Raw genomic sequence first — 27,482 nt, forward strand, 5'->3', positions numbered from 1 at the left:
CAACCAAATAAATAAATAAAAACTTAACTAAAATAAAAAGCTACCTTCTTTTCCATGCACCCTAATACTTTAATCCATGGATGAAGCCTTAGAAACCATGAAGTTGGCTGGGCTGCAAAATTTAGGGACAGGCTTTTTCACTTCTACTTTGTGGGACTTAGTTTGAGTTTGAGGCACTCTGGGTACCCTCTGAACATGTAAGAAAGCTAAAACATAGCCAGTAAAGTTAGTGCTTATGTTTTGCTGTATTCTGATCATAGTAATTTTGGAATTTATGCAGAGAATAAAATATAATGAACTTTGGAGTTGGAATTAATTTTGAACACATGTTCTGCTAAGATGAAAAATCTGATTTGGGGAAAATTAATTAACAGTGTCTTGATAGGGTTACTGTCCCTGGTGGCTCAGATGTAAAGAATCTGCCTGCAATGCAGGAGACCAGGGTTCAATCCCTGGGTGGGGAAGATCTCCTGGAGATGGGAATGGCTACCCATTGCAGTATTCTTGCCTGGAGAATTCCATGGACAGAGGAACCTGGCAGGCATGGGGTCTAAAAGAGTCGGACCTGACTGAGCAACTAACTCTTTCCCTTTCAGTGTTACTGTAAAACTATGATGAGATGCTATATGAGTAGGTTTTCACAGCCTAAAGGGCTTTGTATGCAGAGATGCCCTGTTCTTTGCTCAGCAAAGCAGCTGTCAGCCAGGACACCCCGCTTTCTGCTCGGTAGGGACCACAGCACTCTGACCTGTATCCCTACATGCTCACCATGAAATATGCATTCAGGTGGACCCCAATCTCAACAATGGAGGAAACTGAAGATTGATCATTTAAAAGGGGCTGCTTCAACTGAGGATTCTCTGAAGCCTTCCCCATGGAATTAAAAATCTCTTCTCGGACTCTGTTCAGAACCACGCCGTAAATCTGGTCTTGACAAAAAACCAGCTTCTCCATCTTGAACTGAAGTTGGATCAGACTTGTTGCTTCTGCCATTTGTTCTGTTTTTATGTCTTCGATCTTGTTCTGGTCGAATAAAGAAGATAAATACATTACTTTTCCTTTTCTTCCCCTGCTGTTTAAACAGCTTAGAAAGTATTATTACTATTACTACAGTACCGTATTATGATGTTGAACACTGAATTAAAAATAATCTGAGGTCAACGAAGGTCTGAGACTTTTCAGGGGCAATTTTCAGAAGCTCCCAGTCTGCCCTCCGCTGTGTCCTCACCTGTTGCATCTTGTGGCTTCCCACCTTGCACACGCCATGCTCACCCTCTCTCCTGCCTGTTGTGTGTTCGTCAGTATATATGCTGCCGAAGTGAGCACCTGTCTGTTCTTTCTCTTGGCCCCAACCTATTTCCTCGCACGTTACTGTCTTTCTGCTTCCTCAGTTACGGTTTAGTCTACATGTTCAAGCCCATCACTCTTGTCTCTGTTGTCGGCTTGAATCCAAGCATTCAAGAATGCATCCGGTGCTAATGAGCACCATGGGATAACAGCTCCATCTCTGTGCTTCCCAGAAATCCTGCGACTCCCGAGTCATGCACATGGGCAAAGGCATCCCAGGAAAGGGAGATGTGACTCAGTGGAACTGGGTCACAGGTTGACTTTTGAGTTTCAAAGGGATTTTTGTGCACTGAAGGCAGAGACAGCGGTTTGCGAGAAGAGAGTCACAAGGGCAGGTTCTTCGTTGAAGTGTATGTGGCCAGTGACAACCCACCCCCCTTGCAGATTGGGGGCCTGAGAGCAGAAATGGACTGTGAGTCACTTCCCAAGAGGAGTTTTATGGGAGGACACAAGATCCTGGCTTCTGATGCAACTCGGGAGAAGAGGGTATAGATGGTGGAGGGAAGTGGCTGGGTGGGAGCCAGGTAGCTGCACCCAGATCTCTGTTCATCCCAGGATGCTACAGGGGACAGAGGCCCTTGAACCTTCCTGGCCCCAGAACAGCCTGTGCTTGCCGCAGGTAAGAATACTGGAGTAGGTTGCCATTTCCTTCTCCAGGGGATCTTCCTGGACAGGGATCAAACCCGCGCACTGGCAGGCAGACTATAAGCAAGAAACTGTGGGTGCTTACCTGGACGGTCTGATGCAGATTGCAAAATTCAGCAAAATGCTTTTTAACTGTGTCCTTGAAAGTTTGCCAGATAATTTCTGATCAAGGAAAGAACGAAACATCAGCAAAATGCAAGCAGGAATGAAATGGTTTAAAGACACAGGAGGATAAATCATGATACAATAGCAGGAATGAAATGGGTTAAAGACACAGGAGGATAAATCATGATACACTGGCCCCATTCTGGTACTGAGTTCTTCAGACCTACAGACCAAGAGAGAAGGAGGGATGGCCCGTAATCCCATGGAGAAACCAAATCCAACCCCATCCTGAGCAGATCCTGTCAACTTCTGGTCGATTCCTGGGTGTGCACTCTCGGCAGGATTGTTGCTGTTGTTTAGTCGCTCAGTCGTGTCCAACTCCTTTGCAACCCCATGGATGGTAGCCTTCCAGGCTCTTCTGTCCATGGGATTCTCCAGGCAAGAATACTGGAGTTCGTTGTCATGTCCTCCTCCAGGGGATCTTCCTGACCCAGGGATCAAACCCACGACACCTGTGTCTCCTGCATTGGCAAGCTTATTCTTTACCACTTGTGCCACCTGGGAGCCCCTCTCTGCAGGGTTAGCAGCTATTCCACACACCTCGCCATCCAGGCTTAGGTAAGAGGTGCATAAAGCTCATGCACACTCTCAGTTCAGTTCAGCTCAGCCACTCAGTCATGTCCAAGTCTTTGCGACCCCATGGACTGCAGCACACCAGGCATCCCTGTCCATCACCAACTCCCAGAGTCTGCTCAAACTCATGTCCATTGAGTCAGTGATGCCATCCAACCATCTTGTCCTCTGTCGTCCCCTTCTCCTCCTGCCTTCCATCTTTCCCAGCATCAGGGTCTTTTCTAATGAGTCCATTCTTTGCATCAGGTGGCCAAAGTATTGGAGTTTCAGCTTCAGCATCAGTCCTTCCAATGAATATTCAGGACTGATTTCCTTTAGGATGGACTGGTTAAATCTCCTTGCAGTCCAAGGGACTCTCAAGAGTCTTCTCCAACACCACAGTTCAAAAGCTTCAATTCTTCAGCACTCAGCTTTCTTTATAGTCCAACTCTCACATCCACACATGACTACTGGAAAAACCATAGCTTTGACTAGACAGACCTTTGTTAGGAAAGTAATGTCTCTGCTTTTTATATGCTGTCTAGGTTGGTCATAACTTTTCTTCCAAGGAGCAAGCATCTTTTAATTTCATGGCTACAGTCACCGTCTGCAGTGATTTTGGAGCCCCCCAAAATAAAGTCTGTCACTGTTTCCATTGTTTCCCCATCTATTTGCCATAAAATGATGGGACCGGATGCCATGATCTTAGTTTTTGAGTGTTGCGTTTTAAGGCAACTTTTTCACTCTCCTCTTTCACTTTCATCAAGAGGCTTTTTAGTTCTTCTTCACTTTCTGCCATAAAGGTGGTGTCATCTGTGTATGTGAGGTTATTGATATTTCTCCCAGCAATCTTGACTCCAGCTTGTGCTTCATCCAGCCTGGCATTTCTCATGATGTACTCTGCATATAAGTTAAATAAGCAGGGTGACAACATACAGCCTTGACCACACTCTCCCCCTCCCCCTAAGTGGACAAACATCTGCAGGCTGTGTTTGATAATTCCATTCCAATCTCTTCCTCCAAGCACTGAGACCTATGGGAGGTATAAGGGTAACAAAGTGAAAGTTTTTTATGAGAGTTCCTCACCCATGACCTTCTGGAGCATCTTGAGTGCTGGGTCTATCAGTTGCCCCAGGTAGTGCTTCACGACAGTCTCAAACGTCTTATAATTGACAAATCCAAGAAGTTCTTTGCCTCGATACTTCGTTTCATATTTTGAGACTTCCTCGTTAAGGATACTTTTAACTGCAACAAAAACAAACCACCAGGATAAATTCTAATAATTTCACAGACAGTTAAAAGATAGGGATTTTTTTCAGGTCTTGCTTACCCAACGAATCCTATGGCAATGTTTCTAAATAGTTTCTTTTAATCATGAAAATAATTATTTGTCGCCTGATAATGCCGGTTTGAGAAATATTGACAGTTAAGAAACAAAAATCTTTTTCTATTCCAATGTGTTTCAGTTGAGAGTCATCATGCCAGGAGAGAAGCTGAGTGTTTATAATTGGTAGGGGAAAAAAATCTGATTAATTAAATGAAAATAGAAACAAAAAATTCTTGCGGCCCTTACAGCTCTTCTTCCAAGACTACATATAGCTGGAGGGCTGTTACCATGGAAGGAATAGCGCTGCTTTTATTAAGTGTCAAAACAGAGCTTCCTCGGCAGACCAGTGGTTAAGAACCCACCTTGCAATGCACGGGAGACTACTTCGATCCCTGGTCCAGGCGGATCCCACATGCTGCGAGGCGACTAAGCCCACACACCACAACCGCTGAGCCCACGCCCTGGGGCCCACGAGTCACAGCTGCTGAGCCACATGCAGCAGTTACTGAGGTCCGAGTGTCCTAGAGCCTGTGCTCCGCAACAAAAAAGCCCCTACTCTCTGCAACTAGAGAAAGCTTGTGTGCAGTGATGAAGACCCCGTGCTGCCAAAAATAAATAAATAAAAATATATATTTTAAAGTGTCAAAGCAAAGATACACACACATACACACACTACAACACCACACAGGCACACACCCTATTGGCCTTTGGGCTGGAGCAGATAGAAGTTGGAACTCTGCCAGAGGAAGTAAGGAGTTTGTTGTCAAAGCATAGACCTTTCTGATCTTGGACTGGGGGTAAAGAGGAGGAAAGAGACAGGGTAAGTGAAACTGCTGAGCCTCAAAACACAGAAGCAAGGAGACAGTTGGTGGAATGGTCTACTATCGAATTGGCGAAGGCCATGCTCCACAAGAATGGCTGGGAAGCTGTTACAGATACTAAGAGGTCCCTAGTGTGGGCACAGTCGGCTCTTCGCACAATTTTTATGTGCCAGAAGTAGCTTCTGGTCTTGGTAAACATGATGCTGCTTTTGGGGCAGCCCTGTCCCAGGACTTACCTTTTTCAATGTTGGCGCTAAGTATGAGTACCCAGCTTGTAAACTCCTCTCTGATTTTGTTACATAAGCGGGACTCTGTCTCCATTACAATTTCTTCTCCTTCTATTAACTTTTGAATGTCCTCGTTAAATACCTTAATTTTCTGAAAAGATGAGATAAAACCATCAATCTGTGCTGTAATTATATTAAAGAGCAGGGATCCGGATCAGCCGTGCATGGTGGTGTGGGGGCTGGGGCTCCAAGGGGGTCAGATGACCCACCAGCCCCCTCATACACCCCCCCACCCGCTACCCCCACCCCACCACCTCGTGAGAAACGAGGAGGGCAGGGCAACAGGGAGTCCTGGGTAATCCTCACCTCTATGAGGAAGAACATTTTATCCCCTTCATTGCTGGGAATGTCATCCCCGTACTGGCGCAGCTCCTCTGTCGCCCTCTGGTGCTTCTCCTTTATTTGGTTTTCTAACAAGGGGAGTGATTTCTGAACAAAATAAGAGCAAGCGATGAAAGGCTACAACTTGATGAACTTCTTTTGTTTTTAAGTCGCTAAGTCCTATCTGACTCTTTTCTGACCCCAGGGACTGTAGCCCACCAGGCTTCTGTCTAAGGGATTTCCCAGGCAAGAATACTGGAGTGTATTGCCATTTCCTTCTCCAGGGGATCTTCCCTGAACAAAATAAGAGCAAACAATGAAACGCTGCAGCTTGCTGAAATTAGCTGACAGGTATCTTAGGTGTATGGGCAGAGTCCCGTTTGAAAGCATTCCATTTCTATTATTGTGTGACTCTTGTTGAGAGCGACTCCTGCTAAGAACTCAAGGAGGACTTGGGATGCAACGTTATGCGTGATACAGCTTGGACAATCTGGTGTTGAGAATTCTGCAGTTCTGTCATGTGACCAAAGTGGGGAGGGAATCCGGTGGTGGCCAGTTTTGGGTTTTTTGTTTGTTTAACTCAGAGCTTTCATTGAGATAACAAGTACCTTTGAATATAATGGAAGGTTTCTTTGGTGAAATGTCCCCTATAACATCTGAGTGTTATAAACTGATAAATGGTGCTTAGGAGATCAGTCCTGGGTGTTCATTGGAAGGACTGATGCTGAAGCTGAAACTCCAATACTTTGGCCACCTGATGCAAAGAGTTGACTCATTGGAAAAGACCCTGATGCTGGGAGGGATTGGGGGCAGGAGGAGAAGGGGATGACAGAAGATGAGATGGCTGGATGGCATCACCAACTCGATGGACATGAGTTTGAGTAAACTCCGGGAGCTGGTGATGGACAGGGAGGCCTGGCATGCTGCGATTCATGGGGTCGCAAAGAGTCGGACAGGACTGAGCAACCGAACTGAACTGAACTGAACTGATGCCTGTGTGTCGGTGTCGGCTGGCTAACGTCCAAAGCAGCCAATGTTGCTGATGACAATTTAGCAATTGTCATCAACTGTGGAGGAGCAGGAACGATGGAGGGGGCCCCGAGGAGGGTTGTCTTTGGGGTGAGCATCATTCCAAGTCCTTTACATCTCAGTGAAGCCCCACACTGTGGTACAAAGCACATGACTTCATTGCCTGTTTCTCACAAGAAAGGAAAAGGCTCAGAGAGACAAACTGTTTGATATCATCACTGAGGTGGTAAGCAGCAGACTTCACTTTACACCTGCTCACACCTTGACAGCCTGAGAAGGTAAAAACCGCAGGTTGTAGTCAGCCAGACAGAATGAGCTTTTGGGATTTAGAGGAAGTTTGCGGAGTAGTGTACTAAGAAGTTGATAAGGTCTCATCCTCTCTCTCTTTGGACAGTTTGTATCTGTAGGCAGAAAGGTATTAATCTTTTTTCCTGATATTTCAAGTGATCATGATTGTGTCTTGAAATAAATTTTAAAAATTAATTGAAAATAGCACAAAACTGAAATTCAAAATTTAAAGTGCAATATTTAAATGTTGAGAACTGTTATGAAAAAAAATATCAAAATATAACATCTTTTTTTTAAAAGAGATGCTTTTCTCAATTAGATAGGAGATAGAGCTTTTAGATGGGCTTCCCCAGTGGTGCTAGAGGTAAAGAAACTGCTTGCCAATGCAGGAGACAGATGTGAAAAATGTGGGTTAGATCCCTGGTTTGGGAAGATCCCCTGGAGGAGGGCACGGCAACCCACTCCAGTATTCTTGCCTGGAGAATCCCATGGACAGAGGAACCTGCTGGGCTACAGTCCATAGGGTTGCGAAGAGTTGGACACGACTGAAGTGATTTAGTACTAGCAGCATAGATTTTAGACAGGGTTATTTCTTTTGGAATTCTCTGCTGCAAATTGAACGGATTCTATCAGAATCAGTACTTCTCCAAGTATGTTCCCAAGATCACTTGAGAAAAACAAATTCATGGGCCCCACCCCAGACCTACTGACTCAGAAGCTCAGCTGGGGCCCAGGAATATGAATTTAAACAAATTTTCTAGGTAACATTTTTGCCTAACTCTGTGTTAGGCAAAAATTCTCCAGGCAAGAATACTGGAGTGGGTTGCTGTGCCCTCCTCCAGGCAATCTTCCCAACCCAGGGATCTAACCCACATTTCTTACATCTGTCTCCTGCATTGGCAAGCAGTTTCTTTACCACAAGCACCACATACAGTTTGAGAAGTGTTGCCCCTAACAAATATTTTGAGTATGTGTTTCCTGGTTCAAAAGAATTCATTGTTTCCATGCAACATGCAATTTAGCACGGACTGGGATCCAGCCCCTGAGTTCTACCTCTGTACTCAAGGTTCATCTTCTCATGGACAATGGTTCAGGCAAGCGTGACAAATACTCCATTTATCATTTGGCTTTCTCTCTATTGTTCTGACTGAGTGATTTCCATTATTCTACCTTCCAGATCACTTGTTTATTCTTCTTCATTACTCATTCTGCTATTTATTGTCTTTAGATCAGCTTTCATCTTGGCAAATGAATTTCTTTTTTCCTCCTCTTTATAATTTTTAGTTCCTTTTTTACAGTAACCTGCATTTCTGTCCATAGCCTTTCTTAATTCCTCCAGTATTTTCATTATCTCCCTTTTGAACTCAGCATCTATCAGACTGAAGAAGTATGTTTCATTGTTCTTTCAGGGGCATTCTCTTGGCCTTTTCATTGAGAGTTGCTCTTCTGCATCTTCATTTTACTTCTATTTCTCTTACTCAAGAGAGTTTAGGAGAAATGATTATCTACTGTGGTCTCAGAGGGCTATTTTGATGTGAAAGGGTACTTGTGTAGCTTGTGTGGGTTTAATATTTTTAATGGGAGGGCTATTTTTAGTATGGACACCTGCCACTTCTTTCCTCCTCATGTCTGGCCATTATCCTCTTGATTTGTTGTTGTTTACTCTATAAGTTGTGTCTGACTCTTTGCAACTGCCCAGACTGCAGCAGGCCAGGTCTCCCTGTCCTTCACCATCTCCCAGAGTTTGCTCAAACTCGTGTCCATTGAGTCAGTGATGCTATCCAACCATCTCATCCACTGTCACCCCCTTCTCTTCTTGCCTTCAATCTTTGCCAGCATCAGGGTCTTTTCCAACGAGTCGGCCCTTCACATCAGACGGCCAAAGTGTTGGAGCTTCAGCTTCAGCCTCGGTCCTTCCAATGAATATTCAGGTTTGATTTCCTTTAGGATTGACTGATTTGATCTCCTTGCAGTCCCATGGATTCTCAAGAGTCTTCTCTAGCACCACAATTCGAAAGCATCAATTCTTTGGTGCTCAGCCTTCTTTATGGTCCAACTCTCATGTCATCCTCTTGATGGGGGTGTGCAGATTCAGTAGCTGGTGCCCAGTCCTGGAGCCCACAATGGTGATGGTGATGGCTATAAATATTCTATTTCTCAATAAGCACCAAGCCAGAGTCCCCCTTCAAAGACATCATGAGAACTTTGTCTGTGGTTTTCTTATTTTGAGAATCACTGAAAACCAAACGTTTATTTCCTACAAGTTTGAAGCTGGGAAAATGTTTTATATTTATATTTTTAATTTATCATTTAAAAACTTGTTGAGGTGAACCATTCTTAAAGTCTTTATTGAATTTGTTACAAGATTACTTCTGTATTATGTTTTGGATTTTTGGCCTCGAAGCACTTGGGACCTCAGTTCCCTGACCAGGGATCCAACCTGCACCCCTGCATTGGAAGGTGAAGTCTTAACCAGTGTTCCATCAGGAAGTCTCAAAGGAAAGTGATTTTTATACTGTGAATTGTTAACAAACTATTAAAAATTTGCTAACTTGATATTCACTCCTTTTTACACTGCTAACCTGTTAGCATTTTCCTTCTCTCTTTGCTGGCCCCAAATTGACAGATTCAACTCTTTATTTCAACACTATGCAGTTACTGCTTTTCTGTTTCAGAAGCTCTTTTGTGAGCCTCTGACCAGGAGTGATTTGGTTTTCAGAATGTTCTTATTTGTCTGCTGGTTTGGACATTTCACTGGAGTGTCTTAGTCAACCCATGACTAAGAAAGTGACGTGAACAGGCTGTCATTTTTTTTTTTTAAAGATTTGGTTTTTTGATGTGGATCATTTTTAAAGTCTCTACTGAATTCGTTATAATATTGCTTCTCTTTTATGTTTTGGTTTATTGGGCACAAGGCATGTGGGATCTTAGCTAGAGATTGAACCTGTATCGCCTGCATTGGAAGGTTGAGTCTTAACCACTGGACCACCAGGTACGTACCCAAGGCTGTCATTTTTTTTATAGCTTGCAACTTAAACTACTCACTCACATTGATGTGCCATATGAGCTCGGTGGTAAGTCTTTCTGCCAGAAGAGGCACCGTGGCCTTTCCTTCATCTAGAAGAACCCTGAAACAAGACAGAGCACGCATGAATTTAAGAAGGGCCCATAGGATCACTTTCCAGTATTGTACCTTATAAGTGGGTAGATGAGCTCAGTTCCTTGGAGTGATGCACACCATCAGAAAAGCCAGGTGGTACATGAGGACAGTTGATAATTAAGGAGCAAGATCATATCTAGGCAGGCATAGTACTAGAGAGGTTACCTTTTTTTTTCTTTTTGTGCCCCAATAAACTCAGGTGGTAAGTCATTTTTTCAGGAAAAGCAAAACAATACAATTTCATAGAGGCTAAGTGACTTGCCCAAAGTAGTATTTTATTTCTTATAGCAAATATTTATCCCTAATTAGATGTATCAATCTTGATAAAGAAGAAAGCTAGAGACATCATATTTCTGATTTTAACTATATTGCAAAGCTACTGTAATTAAAGCAGTATGGTGTTAGAATAAAGACACATATAGTCCAGTATTCTTGTCTGGAAAATTTCATGGAGAGGAGTCTGGCAGGCTACAGTCCATGAGGCTGCAAAGAGTCAGACATGACTTAGAGACTAAACAGCAACAGCATAGATCTACGGGACAGAATAGCAAGCCCAGAAATAAATCCATGCATATACAGTTAACTGATTTTTGCAAAAGTGCCAAGAATACACAATAGGAAAAGGATAACCTGTTCAACAAAAGGTGTTGGGAAAATTAGATATCCACAGCAAAATGGATCCTTTTTTTACACTAGATACGAAAGTCAACTGAAAACTGATTAAAGGCTTAATGTAAAACCCAAAACTGTAAAACTCCTAGAAGAAAACATGGGGGGACATCTTCATCATATTGATCTTGGAAATGATTTCATGAATATGACACTAAAAGCACAGGCAACAAAAGCAAATATAGACTAGTAGGATGATGTCAAACTCAAAACTTCAGCACTGCAAGTCAACAATCAGCAAAGGAAAAGGCGACCTACGAAATGGGAGGAAATATTTGCAAACCACATATCTGATAAGGGGTTAATTTCCAAAATATGCAAGGATCTCCACAATTCTATAGCAAATAAACCCTAATAACTCAATTTAAAAATGGGCCAAAAGACTCAAATAGAGATTTTTTTCCTCAAAGAAAACATACAAAAGGCACATGGAAAGATGGTCAGCATCATTAATTATCTGGGAAATGCAAATCAAAACCACAATTAAACATCACATCATATCAGTTAGGATGATATTATTAAAAAAAAAAGACAAGTGTTGGCAAGGATGTGGAGAAATTGAAACACTAGTATACTGTTGATGGGAACTCAAAATGATGCAGCCTGTATGGAAAGCAGCAATAAATACCTTAAAAAATTAACAATGGAACTACCATATGATCTAGCAATCCCACTTCTGGGCATTTATTCAAAAGAATTGAAATCAAGATCTCAAAGACTTATTAGGGCTCCTATATTCACTGTAGCACCGTTCACAAGAGCGAAGATGTGGAAACAACCTCAATATTCATGGAAAGATAAATGGATTAAAAATTGTAGATACATGCAATAGGATATAATTCAGCATTTAACAAGAAGGGAATTTTGCAGTATGTGACAATATGAATTAACCTTGAAGATGTTATGCTAAGTGAAATAAACCAGTCACAGAAAAACAAATACTACATAATTCCATTTATGTGCTCTATCTAAAACAGTCAGACTCAGGCAATCAGAGAGTGGAATGGTGGTTGCCAGGTGTTGTGTGGAGGAGGAAATGAAGAGTGCTAATCAAAGGGTAAAAAGTTTGTGTTACGAAAGATAAACACATTCTAGAGAGCTGCCGAACAATATCATGCCTGTAGTTAACAATACCACTTTGTGCACTTAAACATTTGTTAGGAGGGTGAACCTCATGTTAAATGTTCTTTCCATAATAAAATTAAATTTAAAAAATGTTTACATGGTCTGTACTAAGTGCCTATTCCATTCTAAGGGCTTTACACCTATTTAATCATTGAACAACCAATTTTAGAGAGAGAAAGGCAAAGGCATGGGAATGTTAAGCAGCTTGCCCAGAGTCACAGACCAGGTGGTCTGGCTGCAAAGTGTTTACCTTTAACATAAATTCATGAAGGACCCAGTAGGATCATTTTTTTCAGTGCTACTGTGAGCATCTTTGCTGCAAAAGAGCTGAGTCCCAGCACTTGGGCACACAAGGATTGAAACGCAGATATTCAGTGACAAAGCACTTCAGCACACTTTTTCATGCAAGCCTTAACTTTCCCAAAGACCTTGAACAGTGGTTTTCAAAGTGTCCCTGGACCAGCAACGTTGACCTCAACTGGGAAGTTGCAGTGCTTGCGCTTAGTCACGGTCATGTGACTCTTTGAGATACTTTGGATTGTGGCCTGCCAGGCTCCCCTGTCCATGGGATTTCTAGGCGAGAAACTGGAATAGGTTGCCATTTTTCTCCTCCAGGGGACCTCCCTGACCCAGGGATCAAACCCAAGTCTCTCATGTCTTTGGCATTTCAGGTGGATCCTGTACCTGCTGAGCCACCAGGAAAGCCTGGGAACTTGAAGAAACACAAATTCTTGGGGCCTACCTCAGAACTCAGAAACTCTGGGATGGCACAGCTAGCTGAATTTTAACCAACTCTCCCACAAATTGGTCCTTGAAAGAAAAGCTATGACAAATCTAGACAGTATATTAAAAAGCAGAGGCATCATTTTGCCAACAAAATCTGTAGAGTCAAAGCTATGGTTTTTCCAGTTGTCATGTACAGATTTGACATAAGGAAAGCTGAGCACTGAAGAATTGGTGCTTTCAAATGGTGATGCTGGAGAAGACTCTTGAGAATCCCTTGGACAGCAAGGAGATCAAACTGATCAATCCGAAAGGAAATCAAACCTGAATATTCATTGGAAGGACTGAAGCTGAAGCTGAAGCTCCAATACTTTGGCCACCTGATATGAAGAGCTGACTCACTGGAAAAGACCCTGATGGTGGGAAAGATTGAGGGCAGAAGAAGAAGGGGATGACAGAGGATGAGATGGTTGGATGGCATCCCCAACTCAATGGACATGAGTTTGAGGAAACTCTGGGAGATAGTGAAGGACAGGGAAGGCTGGCGTGCTGTAGTCCATAGGGTTACAAAAAGAGTCGGGCACACCTGAGTGACTGACAACAATAACCCACAAATTCTGTTGCTTGCTTAAGGTTGAGAACCATGGGTGTGATTGTTACAGAATCTTCCCTTTGCTTGTCAGCAGTCTTCTCTGCTGTAACACTCAATACTTCTGAAAGCCTTCTGTTTCTTTCACTCAGGGCAGGAGCAGAGAGAAAAAAGGAACCAGGGTGATATTTATGGTGTGCTGGCCAGAATATTTGCATCTGCCATGTTATTTAATGCTAAACACAATCCCATAAAGCAGTAGCAGGACTCTCTGAGCAGATGAAAAAGCAGAAGCTCAGAGAGGTAGAGCCATCTCCCAAAGGCACAGAGTAAGTAGTAAATCAGGTCTGCAAAAATTCACCATTTTCCCAGAGTCTCTCTTTAAAGTAGGAGAGACTACTCCCTACTCTCCCCCATGGCTCGGGAACATCAAGTTCCTAAATAAAAGGAAAGGAAAAAAGTATCCAGTTCAATGGAAAAAACCCCAATGTCTTTCAAGATTTTTGTGGGACTCAAATGAGAGAGCAAGGGAAAGCATTTTGGGAAACTAAAGTGTGGTATGACAGTGGTCCCCAGCCTTTTTGGCACCAGGGACTGGTTTCCTGGAAGGCAATTTTTCCACAGACCCAGAGGGGAATGGTTTGGGGATGATTCGCATAAGGAGCTCAAAACTGAGATTCTTCGTATCTGTGGTTCGCAGTAGTTTGTGCTTCTATGAGAATCTAATGCTGCTGTTTATCTGACAGGAGATGGAGTTTAGGTGGTAACACAAGCAATGGGGAGCAGTTGTAAATACAGATGAAGCTTCTCTCGCTTGCAGATCAGTCATCTCCTGCTACGTGGCCCAGTTCCTAAGAGGCCACAGACCTGCAATGGTCCATGGCCTGGGGCTTGGGGACCCTTGTCCTATGGAATACTCGGCTTCAATTTAAATGAGTGTCATCATCAGAATCCACGAAAAAATGAATTAAGTAAGCCAATGCATTTAATACTAAAATAATAAAAAGCGTTGGTTATGCTAATTGTGAATGTCAACATTTTATGAATCAGTGAACTAAAATGACTGGAATGGGTGAATTTAACTCAGATGGCCATTATATCTACTACTGTGGGCAAGAATCCCTTAGAAGAAATGGAGTAGCCATTGTAGTAAACAAAAGAGTCCGAAATGCAGTACTTGGATGCGGTCTCAAAAATGACAGAATGATCTCTGTTTGTTTCTAAGGCAAACCGTTCAATATCACAGTAATCCAACCCGTAAGGCTGAAGAAGCTGAAGTTGAACGGTTCTATGATGACTTACAAGACTTTCTAGAGCTAACACCCAAAAGAGATGTCCTTTTCATTATAGGGGACTGGAATACAAAAGTAAGAAGTCAAGAAACACTGGAGTAATAGGCAAATTTGATCTTGGAGTACAGAATGAAGCAGGGCAAAGGCTAATAGAGTTTTGCCAAGAGAACACACTGGTCATAGAAAACACCCTCTTCCAACAACACAAGAGAAGACTCTACACATGGACATCACCAGATGGTCAACACCGAAATCAGACTGATTATATTGTTTGCAACCAAAGGTGGAGAAGCTTTATATAGTTAGCAAAAACAAGACTGGGAGCTGACTGTGGCTCAGATCATGAACTCCTTATTGCCAAATTCAGACTGAAATTGAAGAAAGTAGGTAAAACCACTAGACCATTCAGGTATGACTTAAATCAAATCCCTTACAATTATACAGTGGAAGTGAGAAATAGACTCAAGGGACTAGATCTGATAGAGTGCTTGATGAACTATGGATGGAGGTTCATGACAGCAAACAGGGATCAAGACCATCCCCAAGAAAAGGAAATGCAAAAAAGCAAAATGGCTGTCTGAAGAGGGCTTACAAATAACTGTGAAAAGAAGAGAAGCAAAAAGCAAAGGAGAAAAGGAAAGATATACCCATTTGAATGCAAAGTTCCAAAGAATAGCAAGGAGAGATTAGAAAGCCTTCCTCAGTGATCTATGCAAAGAAATAGAGGAAAACAATACAGTGGGAAAGACTAGAGATCTCGTCAAGAAAATTAGATACCAAGGGAACATTTCATGCAAAGACGGGCTCAATAAGGACAGAAATGGTATGGACCTAACAGAAGGAGAAGATATTAAGAAGAGGTGGTAAGAATACACAGAAGAACTATACAAAAAAGATCTTCACGACCCATATAATCATGATGTTGTGATCACTCACCTAGAGCCAGACATCTGGAATGTGAAGTCAAGTGGACCTTAGGAACCATCACTACAAACAGAGGTAGTGGAGGTGATGGAATTCCAGCTGAGCTATTTCAAATCCTAAAAGACGATGCTGTGAAAGTGCTGCACTCAATATGCCAGCAAATTTGGAAAACTCAGCAGTGGCCACAGGACTGGAAAAGATCAGTTTTCATTCCAACCCCAAAGGAAGGCAATGCCAAAGAATGCTCAAACTACCGCACAATTGCACTTATCTCACAGGCTTGTAAAGTAATGCTCCAAATTCACCAAGCCAGGCTTCAACAGTACGTGAACCATGAACTTGCAGATGTTCAAGCTGGTTTTAGAAAAGGAAGAGGAACTAGAGATCAAACTGCCAACATCCGTTGGATCATCGAAAAAGCAAGAGAGTTCCAGAAAAACATCTATTTGTGCTTTATTGACTATGCCAAAGCATTTGACTGTGTGGATCACAACAAACTGGAAAATTCTTAAAGAGATGGGAATACCAGACCACCTGACCTGTCTCTTGAGAAACCTGTATGCAGGTCAGGAAGCAACAGTTAGAACAGGACATGGAACAACAGACTGGTTCCAATTAGGAAAAGGAGTACGTCAAGGCTATAGATTGTCATCCTGCTTATTTAACTTATATGCAGAGTACATCATGAGAAATGCTGGGCTGGATGAAGCACGGGCTGGAATCAAGATTGCTGGGAGAAATATCAATAACCTCAGATATGCAGATGACACCACCCTTATGGCAGAAAGTGAAAAAGAACTAAAGAGCCTCTTGGTGAAAGTGAAAGATGAGAGTGAAAAAGTTGGCTTAATGCTCAACATTCAGAAAACTAAAATCATGGCATCCAGTTTCATCACTCCATGGCAAATAGACGGGGAAACAGTGGAAACAGTGACAGACTTTATTTTGGGGGCTCCAAAATCACTGCAGATGGTGACTGCAGCCATGAAATTAAAAGATGCTTGCTCCTTGGAAGAAAAGTTATGATTAACCTAGACAGCATAATAAAAAGTCGAGACATTACTTTGCCGACAAAGGTCCATCTAGTAAAGGCTACGGTTTTTCCAGTAGGTCCTGTATGGATGTGAGAGTTGGACCATAAAGAGAGCTGAGTGCTAAAGAATTGATGCTTTTGAACTGTGGTGTTGGAGAAGACTCTTGAGATTCCCTTGGACTGAAAGGAGATCCAAGTAATCCATCCTAAAGGAAATCAGTCCTGAATGTTCATTGGAAGGACTGACGTTGAAGCTGGAACTCCAATACTTTGGCCACCTGATGTGAAGAGCTGATTCATTTGAAAAGACCCTGATGCTGGGAAAGATCGAAGGCAGGAGGAGAAGGGGTTGACAGAGAATGAGTTAGTTGGATGGCATCACTGACTCAATGGACATGAGTTTGAGTAAACTCCAGGAGTTGGTGATGGACAGGGAGGCCTGGCGTGCTGCAGTCCATGGGATCACAATGAGTTGGACACGACTGAGCGACTGAACTGAGCTGATGCTAACTGTATAATTTTTAAATATGGTAATCATCTTGGCCAATTCTGGTAGACAGGGCTGGTTTCCCTGGAGTCCAAGGCTGTAGTGAAGAATCTTACCTGAAATACGGATGTGTCTGAAAGAACAGTGTTTCTTTCATGGTTGCCTCTGCCAAGCTCAGCTTGTTGGTGATATCCTGCTGGCCCCGGCACTTCACGATCATATAGCCCTTCTTGAGATGATAGGTGAGGTTCTGCATGACCTTCAGGACGCTTTTCTCAGTGCCCTTGTCCACTAGGTCTGGTTTGGTCAGGATCCCTGTGAGATGATTAGAGGAGCGCAAGTGGAAAGGTCAACTTTCTCTTCAAATATGTTGAACGCTACCAGGCTACGGGGTCTTTTTTGGCCAAGACCAGCAGATTATCATTTTCCCACTGTATATTCTTACCACTTTTGCCCCAAATCAGCTAACTCCACAGACACGACTTTATTTCTGGGCTTGCTATTCTGTCACATAGGTCTGTATGTCTGTCTTTTTGCTAGCACCATACTGCTTTAATCAGAGTCACTTTGTAATATACTTGCCATCAGGGATTATGATGCCTCCAACTTTCTTCTTTATCAAGACTGTTATGACCAAGAGCCTTTTCTGCCCAGTGCCCGTCAGCTCATTCTTTCACTCCATTGGCATTCCTCTCACTTGTATTTTTATTTGCTCATCCAGTCACTCAACTCGTTAACTGCCTTGTGTAATTTATTTAACAAATGTCTCTTGGGTGCCCACTGAGTCCCCAACACTAAGGCAGCATGCATCATCAGAACCAACTCACTCCATCACTATGTCTCCAAAAGCACATCATTCCCTAGTGTAAGGAGGGTCTGTGACTGTCGAGGGTCTCCTGTCACAGGCTCACTCTGCCCCTCTAGTGGGACCTCCTTTGAGATCCTCCCTGCCTTCCTCTCCCACGCTCCTGCCCTTACTCCTGTCGCTCACACTGAACTGAAGGCTTTGAATTCCAAGTGACTGTGTTCTTGATGGATGCTTGGTTTGCTTCCACCTTTTGGCTGCTGTGTACTTGAGTGTATATTCCATTTCTTTTTTAAATTTAACATACTTTTCTCTATTTCTATACTTGACCTAGAATGCATGGAAAATTTGCACAGTGTTTTAAGGCTGTTTGGAATATACTAAGGCCTGATTGTGTATACTCTATGCATATAGTACTTAACTGAATTTACAACAATAGATAATATTTAGTGAAAACTTACAGATTATCAGAGTTTGTGGCTAAAGAATGCTGGAATGGGTAGCCATTCCCTTCTTCAGGGAATCTTCCCCATCCAGGGATCAAACCCATGTCTCTTGTGTCTTCTGCATTGGTAGGCAGTTTTTTTTTTTTTTTTTAACCACTGAGCTACCTGGGAAGCCCCATGAGAAGAACAGAAAACTACTGGTAAGAAGTATTACTCAACTTCTATAAAGATATTGATATCCAAATGGATCTATCTACTTAATAGATGAAACTATCTTCTGTGGTCATTAATGAGACATCCCTAATGACTTATGATTGCATAATGGTGGATGACCCCAAACCTGAGTCTTCTCTCTGGTTCATTGTGTTCTAGATACCTGTAGAAGTCAGCAGGTAACAGGGTACAAGTCTAGTCTGGCATATAATAATACACTAAACTCGAGTTGTATTCCCCTACTGGTATTTTTATCCTTACTGGAAACCTGGGCATTTGTTGGGGAAAAAGTAGCAAAGGCAGTAATATACTAGGTATCCAATTAGTCAAAGAAAATGACTGGCACACTTTCAGGAAGGTAAACTCAGATGGGTAAGTGAAGTGATTGGAGAGAAGTGGCATTAAGTAACAATATTAGAATTTCAAAAATAGCTGCTCTCATTTGCCCAAGGATATGTAGCCAGTAAATTGTAGAACAAGGATTGAAACCCAGGCAATCTGTGCTCTTAAACCAAATCCCCTATAATGCCTTCTGCAGGGGACATTTTTAAAAAAGGAATTTAAGAGAACCCATCTCCCCAAGGAAGAGTTCTACTTGAAAATAAACTCTATAGACACCTGTGCTCCAGTGTAAACCTGGAAGTGTGTTCCCTGAGTATGTTCACACACGCCCTGGCGAGAACTTTTCCATGAACTAAAGACTCACAAGAATTTTTCCTGTGGACTTGCAGAGTTGATGGGCCAGTCAGTTCCTCCTTTCTGGACCATTGTGGGAGAGCAAATAAGGTATTTCTCCTCCCTGATCCAGAATGGGTTGAGAATGCAAATAAGGGACAATAGGAAGGAGGGCAAAGAACCTCCAAATATTGGCCATACATCTAGCCCTGAACATGAGTGAGGGTGACCCATCTGTTGTGTACAACTGCACCCCGAGCCCACGGAGTCTCCCTGGGAACAGAGCTTGTATCTGATGCAAGGTGTGGGCACCTCTAACAGAGCTGTTACATCCAGGACCTTCTAAATATCTGAGGGGTCTCCCCTGGCTTCCTGTCCTCTAAGGAGCTTGGCGCTTTCTTCTTACCTATGGTCCTGTCTCCATCGGGGTCCACCTCCTGGGCCATGCTCAGTGCCTCTGTGGTGGCGATGTCCACGTTGCAGGGGACTACCACCAAGTTGATGGTCTCTTGCCTCTGGATGTACTTTTTGATGAGTGCCTTGATCTGATGCCAAGGAGTCACAACAGAAGAGCACATCTCTGGTCACCCAAGAGCACAGCTGGTCATCCCAGAGCACCACCCAGTTTTCACACTTCTGAGCTTTGGCTCAGCCTACGCTCTTCCTCTAGAATGTCTGACCACCTGCCCTCATTGAGTTCTCTGCTGAGGTTCTGCTTATCCTCTAGAGCTCATCACTGGTACTTCTTCTTTCCCAAAGGCTCCCTGATACCCGTGGCCAGATGAGACCCCTCCTTCCTCGACAGATCTTCCCTGGGATGCTTCTGAGCTGACAGCAGGAGGAAGAGGCATGCTCTGACCCCGGGCAAGCATTTTTGTCATGCCCTGGGAAATCCCACCCATTTGCTGAATGAAGTAGGGTAAGAAGTGTAGAATTAGCCCCTTAACTCAGGAATGGGAGTGACCTAATTACAAGGCTCCCAGAGACAGAGAATGGTGATCTGGATGTTGAGGAAGAAAGAGTTATCAAGTGCCTGAGACAGTGGGGCCAGCAGAGACCCATCCAAGAGGGACTGCCATGGTCTTAGTTGGGCTGTAATTGGGTTCCCAACACTGGCAGTGCCGCCCCCCACTCACCTCCTCGGAAAAGGGAAGAGGGCAGCTGTGACCTCAGTCCTAGGGAAAGAGGGTCTCATCTTCTCCCTCTCCTCCACCCCGTCCCTTTACACCCTGGACAACAACCCTGCTTCTGAGACCATCCTTGCCTCCTTGGCCTCCACGTGAGCTGGCTCGGCAAGGCTTGACAAGGCTGGTCTCAGGGTGGACCCAGCCAGAGATCAGGTGTGATTCTGGCATCCCTGTGACGACTACGTTCTCAGGCAACCTTAAGTGGGAAGGTCTTTGGTAAAGAAGCCCCAGGCTCAGCAGCTGTTGGTTTGTATCCGTCAGAACTGCTCTGCGGTTCTCATGCAAATCTACCGTACAGGCCTTCTTGTCCCTAGCCAGAGATCACAATCTGTGTCCTGATTGGTTTACGTAGTGCTACTTAAAAGACTTGTGGCTAAGATCGGTAGAGCCCATGTAAAAATCCAATGTCTGGCTTCTTTTAAATATTAGGATAGTGGTAACACTGAGTCCATATTCCCACAGGACAGCATTGTACAGGGTGTGCGTTATACACCTCCAGGCCTACAGAGTCAGCTTTGCCTGTTTCCATGACTGCCAGGCCCTTGTCTGAACCCGAGTATGAGGCCCCAGCCCTAGACTGTCCTCCGCAGTCTCCTCCCCAACTACTCAGGCTGTGGGCTGGGAATGTGCACCAGAGCCCTGGGGGCTGCCGGCAGAGACCTCAGAAGTGCCCCCTGCTGAGCGTGGGGCCCACTCCCAAGTTGCAGAGTGGCTCACCTGCAGTCCGATGTCCTGTGGCTGGTTTTCCACAGCCACCCTGGTGATGCCGGGAAGGTCAATGAGGGTCAGATCTGGGACCTCAGGGGAGGTGACCTCCAGATTGATGAGCTCATGGCTGATGCCAACTCCATTCCCAGCTATGATATTCTGGGCTATGGAGACCAAGAGAGGAGAAACCCTGAGTCCAGATGAAGAACCCAACCAAGCAAAAACAGTGGAATCTGTGGGCAGATTTATGTGTCTCATCTATTTATGTGTCTCACCTGTATTTGGGGACAGTCCTAAGGTGAGAAACAAGGAGGCAATTTAAGCACAGCCCTGATGAATTGCCTAATTCTTTAGAGATTAGGAGGTGGGGGAATGACGGCAACCAGGCTACTTTGTAAACGTTTCCTGCTTTAGCTATCACTCCCAGTCACTACTTAAGCTATGATTTTGTAACTCTGTATTGAAGTGAAACATACATACAGGAAAGTACCTTTGTTTTAAGCCTGTGGCTTGGTGAGTTTCACAGGTGGGACCCATTGGTGTCACAGAAACACACATCAAGAAACAGAACATGGGCAGCCCCCCTGCCCTGCTAAAGCCCCTCTCTCCCTGCGGATCGCTAGCCCTCACATAAAGTAGTGCTTATCTTAAGCTTTACCAGCATCTACTCTTTTACCCATTTTTGTACTTTATACTTGGTTGAGCCAAGTGAATTTGCTGATAGATAACCACTTTCGACCTACAAGAAGAGCATTTTCCTGTGGTCCCACCTAATATAAAAGGAATCGTAAACTACGTCTTCTCTTGGTATCATGCCTGTGTGCATGTGTGCTAAGTCACTCAGTCATGTCTGACTCTTTGTGACCCCATGGACTGTACCTTGCAAGGCTCCTCTATCCATGAGATTCTCCAGGCAAGACTACTGGAGTGGGTTGCCATGCCCTCCCCTAGGGGATCTTCTCGACCCAGGGATCAAACCCGAGTCTCTTGCGGCTTCTGCATTGCAGGTGGATTCTTTACCGCTGAGCCACTTGGGGAAACCCTCTCTTCGTCACTCTTTCTCAGCTCAACATTTCGTTTGCATGATTCCTTTATACTGGTGCTTGTGGCTGAGGGCTGTTCCTATTCATTGCCATTCTGTGTCTTGATCCAGTCTGTGGGGTGTGGGGGGTTGGGGCTGGGGGGGTGTGGAGGGAGGTGGGTAATCATAGCTGCTTGCTTGCTAAGTCACTCAGTCATGTCTGACTCTTTGTGACTCTTATGAACTGGAGCCTGCCTGGCTCCTCTGTCCATGGGATTTTCCAGGCAAGAGTGCTGGAGTGGGTTGCTGTGCCCTCCTCCAGAGGATCTTCCTGACCCAGGAACTTAATCTATTATGTCTCCTGCATTGGCAGCAGATTCTTTTACCACCAGCACCACCTGGGAATCACAATAGTGCTGCTATAGAGATTCTAGAAGCTGACTTTTGGTGCACATTTTGGCTGGGAATGTACTTGGGATAAAGAAAGCTGAGCGCTGAAGAATTGATGCTTTTGAACTGTGGTGTTGGAGAAGACTCTTGAGATTCCCTTGGACTGCAAAGAGATCCAACCAGTCCATCCTAAAGGAGATCAGTCCTGAGTGTTCATTGGAAGGACTGATGTTGAATTTGAAACTGCAATACTTTAGCCACCTGATTCGAAGAAATGACTCATTTGAAAAGACCCTGATGCTGGGAAAGACTGAGGGCAGGAGGAGAAGGGGACGACAGAGGATGAGATGGCTGGATGGCATCACTGACTCAATGGACATGAGTTTGGGTGGACTCTGGGAGCTGGTGATGGACAGGGAGGCCTGGCGTGCTGCAGTTGATGGGGGTCGCAAAGATTTGGACACGACTGAGCAACTGAACTGAACTGATACTCGGGATTAGAGTTTTGAGGTGTTATGGGGGATGCACACACCTCCAGCTTTAGTGGATATTTTGTCAGTTTTCCAAAGTAGTTGCACCAACTTACACTCCCAACCGCAGTGGACCAGAGTTCCAAGATGCTACAGATGCTTTAGAGATGCTATTCTAAAGATGCTCATTACTCATCCTTACACAAAACATTCACCCAAGTTCACAGAACGTGCCCTCCCAGTCCTGCCCACAGAGCTCGCAGCTAGAGAGAGACTGGGCAGATCTCAGCCACGCTGCAGGATGTGCTGGGCACATGTGGACAGGACAGGCATAGCAGGCCCCGCAGGGCAGAGCTTTTATCATTTGAAGCTAGGAGACTTGCCAGGTGAAGGTCTCAGGAAGTTCCTGTTTTGGGGGTGGGTGCTAGAATTGAGGCAGCACTTTGCAATTTGGGGAGTGATCCCTCTGGTGAGCCAGCTGGGGACACAAGATTCTCAGGGAGCTGAGGCCCAGGAGTCACGTGAAAACCCCAGCCTTGGATGGAGTTTGCTGCTCAGTGAGGCATAAGCCCATCTCCCTAGAATGGAAGCTATGGCCACAGAATTTCCTGTTATGATCAGAGTGAATTTTTGCCTGTCTGGCTGAGCCCAGCTTGAGAGCAGGAAGGGGAAGATGCCTTGGAGAGTGGTGGGCAGGCCCAGGGACCTTGGAGGCAGGGCTGCGAGGGGATGACCTCCAGGGTCCCCTCCGAATGGGTATGGACGTGGGTTCCAGGAGCGTGCTACTTCAGTCATGTCCGACTCTTTGTGACCCTATGGACTGTAGCCCACCAGGCTCCTCTGTTCATGGGATTCTCCAGGCAAGAATACTAGAGTGAGTTGCCATGCCCTCCTCCAGGGGATCTTCCCCACCCAGGGATCAAACCTGTGTCTCTTATGTCTCCTGCACTGGTAGGCGGGTTCTTCACCACTAGCGCCTCCTGGGAAGACATTCCAGGAGCAACTGAGCCTGCTTCTCATTCGGTGGTTACGTCAGGCTGATCTCAAGAGTTGGATGTGCTTCTAGGAGTGGTGGGTGGGCGGGGTTGGCTTTGGGGGAAACCTCACAGCTTGGAGACAGGGATGCGGCCACAGGCAACAAGACACTTCAGGTTAGAGCAGCTCCTCGCGACACATGTCCCCAGCGCTGACCGGGGTAGCTGGAGCAGGGGTGCTGTCTGGGACAGTTCCCAGAGGAGAGGCAGGTAAAACTGACAGTCGCGAAAGGGTAGGACTATGTAGCAAGGAGGAGGGACGTGTGCGAGGCAGAGGGCGGCACGTGGGAAAGCCTGGAAAGAAGAGATGGTGCTCGCTGTGGGGCTGGAGAGGCCCGGGTGACTGCTGATGACCCCAGGGGGAGAAGGAGCCGACCTGCAGATGCCCGCAGGGCCCTACCTTTACGGATCTCCCACTCCACCTCGGAGGGGTTGTGCAGCTGTAGCGTTATGTTGCGGTAGCTGATTCTCCCCGTCCACTCACACTCCAGCTTTGTCAGTTTCAGCACCAGTGGACACCGGGTGATGATTCCTGAGAGAGAGTTTCCCAAACAGCCTCTAAGTTTCCCTTAAAAAGAACCATTCACAGGTGCCCTTTTCTTTTCTTTTTTGACTGCACCACAAGGCATGTAGAATCTTGGTTCCCTGACCAGGGATTGAACCCCCATCTCTTGAATTGGGAGCATGGAGTTCTAACCACTGGACCACCAGGGAAGCGCCACCCTTTGCTCTTATCCTCCCCAGTGTCCCCAGAGGCCTTGTCTGAAAGCTGTATCCCTCTCTAGGGAGGACTCAGTCCAGCCCCACTAATTACCCCTGTTCCTAGAAAGGCCAGAGGCACAGTCCAGGTGGCAGCCAAGGGTCACGACAGGGGTAGGAGTGGGAGGGAAGCAGTGAGATTTACCTGGCCCCATCCAGCCCTCCTAGCCCCTCACACTCGGGCATGGAGGGAGCCCAAAGCACTGTCCTGTAAGGGGCTCCTGCCTGCCCCACAAGACTGCCACGGCCACACTGGCCTCCAGACTCTTTGCTCTGTTGCTTTTCTCCTGGAAATGCTGAACCCAGGGCGGAGAGGAGGAGCCACTGGTCCCCACTCTGACTCCATCACACATCAGAGTTGGGTGGATGGGGATCTCACAGGAGACCCGGGAGTAAAGGACCGACTGCCCATGATTGGGAGGACACACAGGCCGGGACGCCTGGTCTGGGTGGTTGTTGAGGGCTGTGCAGGGCCCATGAAGCCCCCATATCCTCCTCTGTGCCCAGGAGGCAGCCCTGGATCCCTGGGTTCCTGTTATTTTTGACAGATGGGCAGTGCTGGAAGAAGATTGGTATGAGAGAGGGAATCAGGACAGGGGAAACTACCCACTTGAGGGTGCCAGGTGCGTCCTTTTTTCCCCTTTATAATTATTTTCATTGTCAGAATGTATGACAGCTTTTTAATTCTGTGCTTGCATGCGTGCGTGCTAAGTAACTTCAGTCATGTCCAACTCTTTGCGACTCCATGGACTGTAGCTGGCCAGGCTCCTCCGTCCATGGGATTCTCCAGGCCAGAATACTGGAGTGGGTAGCCTTTTCCTTCTCCAGGGGATCTTCCCAACTCAGTGACTGAACCCAGGTCTCCTGCATTGCAGGCAGATTCTTTACCAGCTGAGCCACCAGGGAAGCCCAGATGATCATAGTAGTAGTAAGTGTTAGTTACTCAGTTCTGTACGACTCTTTGAGACCCCATGGACTATAGCCTGCCAGTTTCCTCTGTCCATGGGATTCTCCAGGCAAGAATACTGGAGTGGGTTGCCATGCTTAATTCTACACAAGCTTAAATTTTTTTTTGAAGGGAAACAGGAACTTCCTTGGTGGTCCAGTGGTTAAAACTCTGAACGACTCATAATGCAAGGGGTGCAGGTTCAATCCCTTGTGGGCATGAAAGCCCACATGCCTTGAGGCATGACCAAAAAAAAAAAAATTCTTTTTTAAAATGAAACATTTAAAAACATATCACACCATGATCCTGGCTAATAGCTTCTCAAAGTGTTGAGAAAATTCTTCAAAAAGACTTTACATGTTACCAGAAACTCACAAATTAACATAGAAATGTATCTAGAGTCTTAGAGGACTAGAAAGAAACCAACTGATACAAAGCCCAGCAATGACTGTTGACACGTGAAAGAGGACTCAGGACCTAGGGTAGCAGGAGCATCCAGGCCCACCCCCTACCCCACCCCCTGCCCACATCACCCGTCCAGGGGGGCTTCCCGTGGCCCCTCCTGAGCCTACTGGTCCTGGGATGCTCTGTGGCTTGCAGGAGGCTGCCCCAGCAGTGCTTACCGCTGCCCCTGGGGAGGGCGACCCCCGACAGAGCCTCCAGCACGGAGCTCTTGCCCGAGCTCTGGTCCCCGATGACGGCGATGGCGGGCAGGGCCAGGTCCTGCTCCACGCCCAGGGCCCGCAGGGAGTCAATGAGGTCAATGCAGGGCCGCACCTTCTCCTCATACTTTCTGTACAGGTTGTTTTCTGGCTCCTGGAGGAGACAGACAGACTCACAGCCTTGGTCTCTGATGGACTCCCACTGCTTTCTGGAATTTGCAGCTGAATTGATGGATTTGCTCTTGTTGGGTTAGAGACAGGAGGGGCGAGAGGTGGACCCGGGTGTGCCAGAGGCAAGGCCCCCCGCACTTGTTCCTGCAGAGGCTTGGCTTCCACTGCTGTGGGCTGGAGGTGGAGGTGCCCGTGTGAGTTGGGAGATGACCCTGCGAGGGCAGGCGCTCCCAGCTGGAGGGAGGGGAGAAGCCCACCCGGGCCTGCAGGGCTGGGGTGGGGGGTGGCTGACAGTGATGACTGTGGCAGTCACAGCTGGAGGGAAAGCTCCCAGGCAGGAGACCCCAGCACAGAGAACGGAGGCTCCAGATCCATGTCCAGGAAGGTCACTGTTGCCCCAGAGACTGTGTCTGCCCCCGGGGCTTGTTGGAAGTGCCCAGAAGGTTGGGGGTGGGGGAGGGCACCAGCTGTGCTACGGAACTGGACTAGACTGGCAGGTTTTATTCCCCACTTCCCCCCACCCCTCCACCTTCTTTCAGATGGTAAAGAATCTGCCTGCAATGCAGGAGACCCAGGTTGCATCACTGGGTCCTGAAGATCCCCTGGGGGAGAAAACGGCAACCCACCCCAGTACTCTTGCCTGGAGAATCCCATGGGCAGAGGAGCCGGGCTGCGGTCCATGGGGTCGCAAAGAGTCAGACAGGACTGCGTGACTAACACACACACTTCTCTCCCCTCCCTCCCTCTCATGCACCCTTCCTGACCCACCCTCCTCTCACCTTACCTTTGACCTCTGTTGGCCCCCATTTGCTTCTGGCTGCTGAGGGTCCAAATTCAGCTGATGGAAGTTGTTGGGAAGGAAGTTGGGGTGGCTCTCTCGCACCTGCCAATGGAGGGGACTCATTGTTTGCTCCGGTGCTGGAGCCGGTGGTGCTGGAGCCGGCGGCGGCGCTGGTGGCTGCTGATGGAAGTTCAGGTCTTCCTTTGGGCGGGGCTGAGTGGAAGTCAGAATGTGCCTCCTTGACTTCAAAGGCCTGTAGGACAGCGACATGACTGTCTGCTCGAAGAGCTGGGGTATGCGGTCTCTGGGGCTCAGCGCCTCCGGTCTTCTCGACGAGCTCTGCGAAGACACAAGAGGGGAGCGTGGCCCAGAGGTCCCCCAGCAGACCTTCCTGGGGGCTGTATTTCCTCCAGCTCTGCCTTGCCCAACC

General features: G+C 46.0%; 1 protein-coding gene across 2 annotated transcripts in view; it reads right to left on the reverse strand.

The window, feature by feature from the left end:
- Positions 1 to 27,482, reverse strand: part of MX2 (MX dynamin like GTPase 2) — a 36,763-nt gene that overhangs the window by 2,609 nt on the left and 6,672 nt on the right. For both annotated transcript variants that reach the window (XM_043873603.1, XM_043873604.1), the window contains exons 3-14: positions 27,056 to 27,391; positions 26,062 to 26,254; positions 24,134 to 24,265; positions 20,828 to 20,982; positions 19,330 to 19,468; positions 16,901 to 17,099; positions 9,832 to 9,910; positions 5,451 to 5,573; positions 5,094 to 5,235; positions 3,796 to 3,954; positions 2,078 to 2,154; positions 769 to 1,023 (exon numbers count right to left, since the gene is read on the reverse strand). In XM_043873603.1, coding sequence (XP_043729538.1) covers positions 769 to 1,023; positions 2,078 to 2,154; positions 3,796 to 3,954; positions 5,094 to 5,235; positions 5,451 to 5,573; positions 9,832 to 9,910; positions 16,901 to 17,099; positions 19,330 to 19,468; positions 20,828 to 20,982; positions 24,134 to 24,265; positions 26,062 to 26,254; positions 27,056 to 27,322 — 1,920 coding nt within the window. In that variant the 5' untranslated portion in view covers positions 27,323 to 27,391. The remainder of the gene's footprint in view (positions 1 to 768; positions 1,024 to 2,077; positions 2,155 to 3,795; positions 3,955 to 5,093; positions 5,236 to 5,450; positions 5,574 to 9,831; positions 9,911 to 16,900; positions 17,100 to 19,329; positions 19,469 to 20,827; positions 20,983 to 24,133; positions 24,266 to 26,061; positions 26,255 to 27,055; positions 27,392 to 27,482) is intronic.

Source organism: Cervus elaphus, chromosome 19 (genome assembly GCF_910594005.1).
Source record: "Cervus elaphus chromosome 19, mCerEla1.1, whole genome shotgun sequence".
Taxonomy (NCBI): Eukaryota; Metazoa; Chordata; class Mammalia; order Artiodactyla; family Cervidae; genus Cervus; species Cervus elaphus.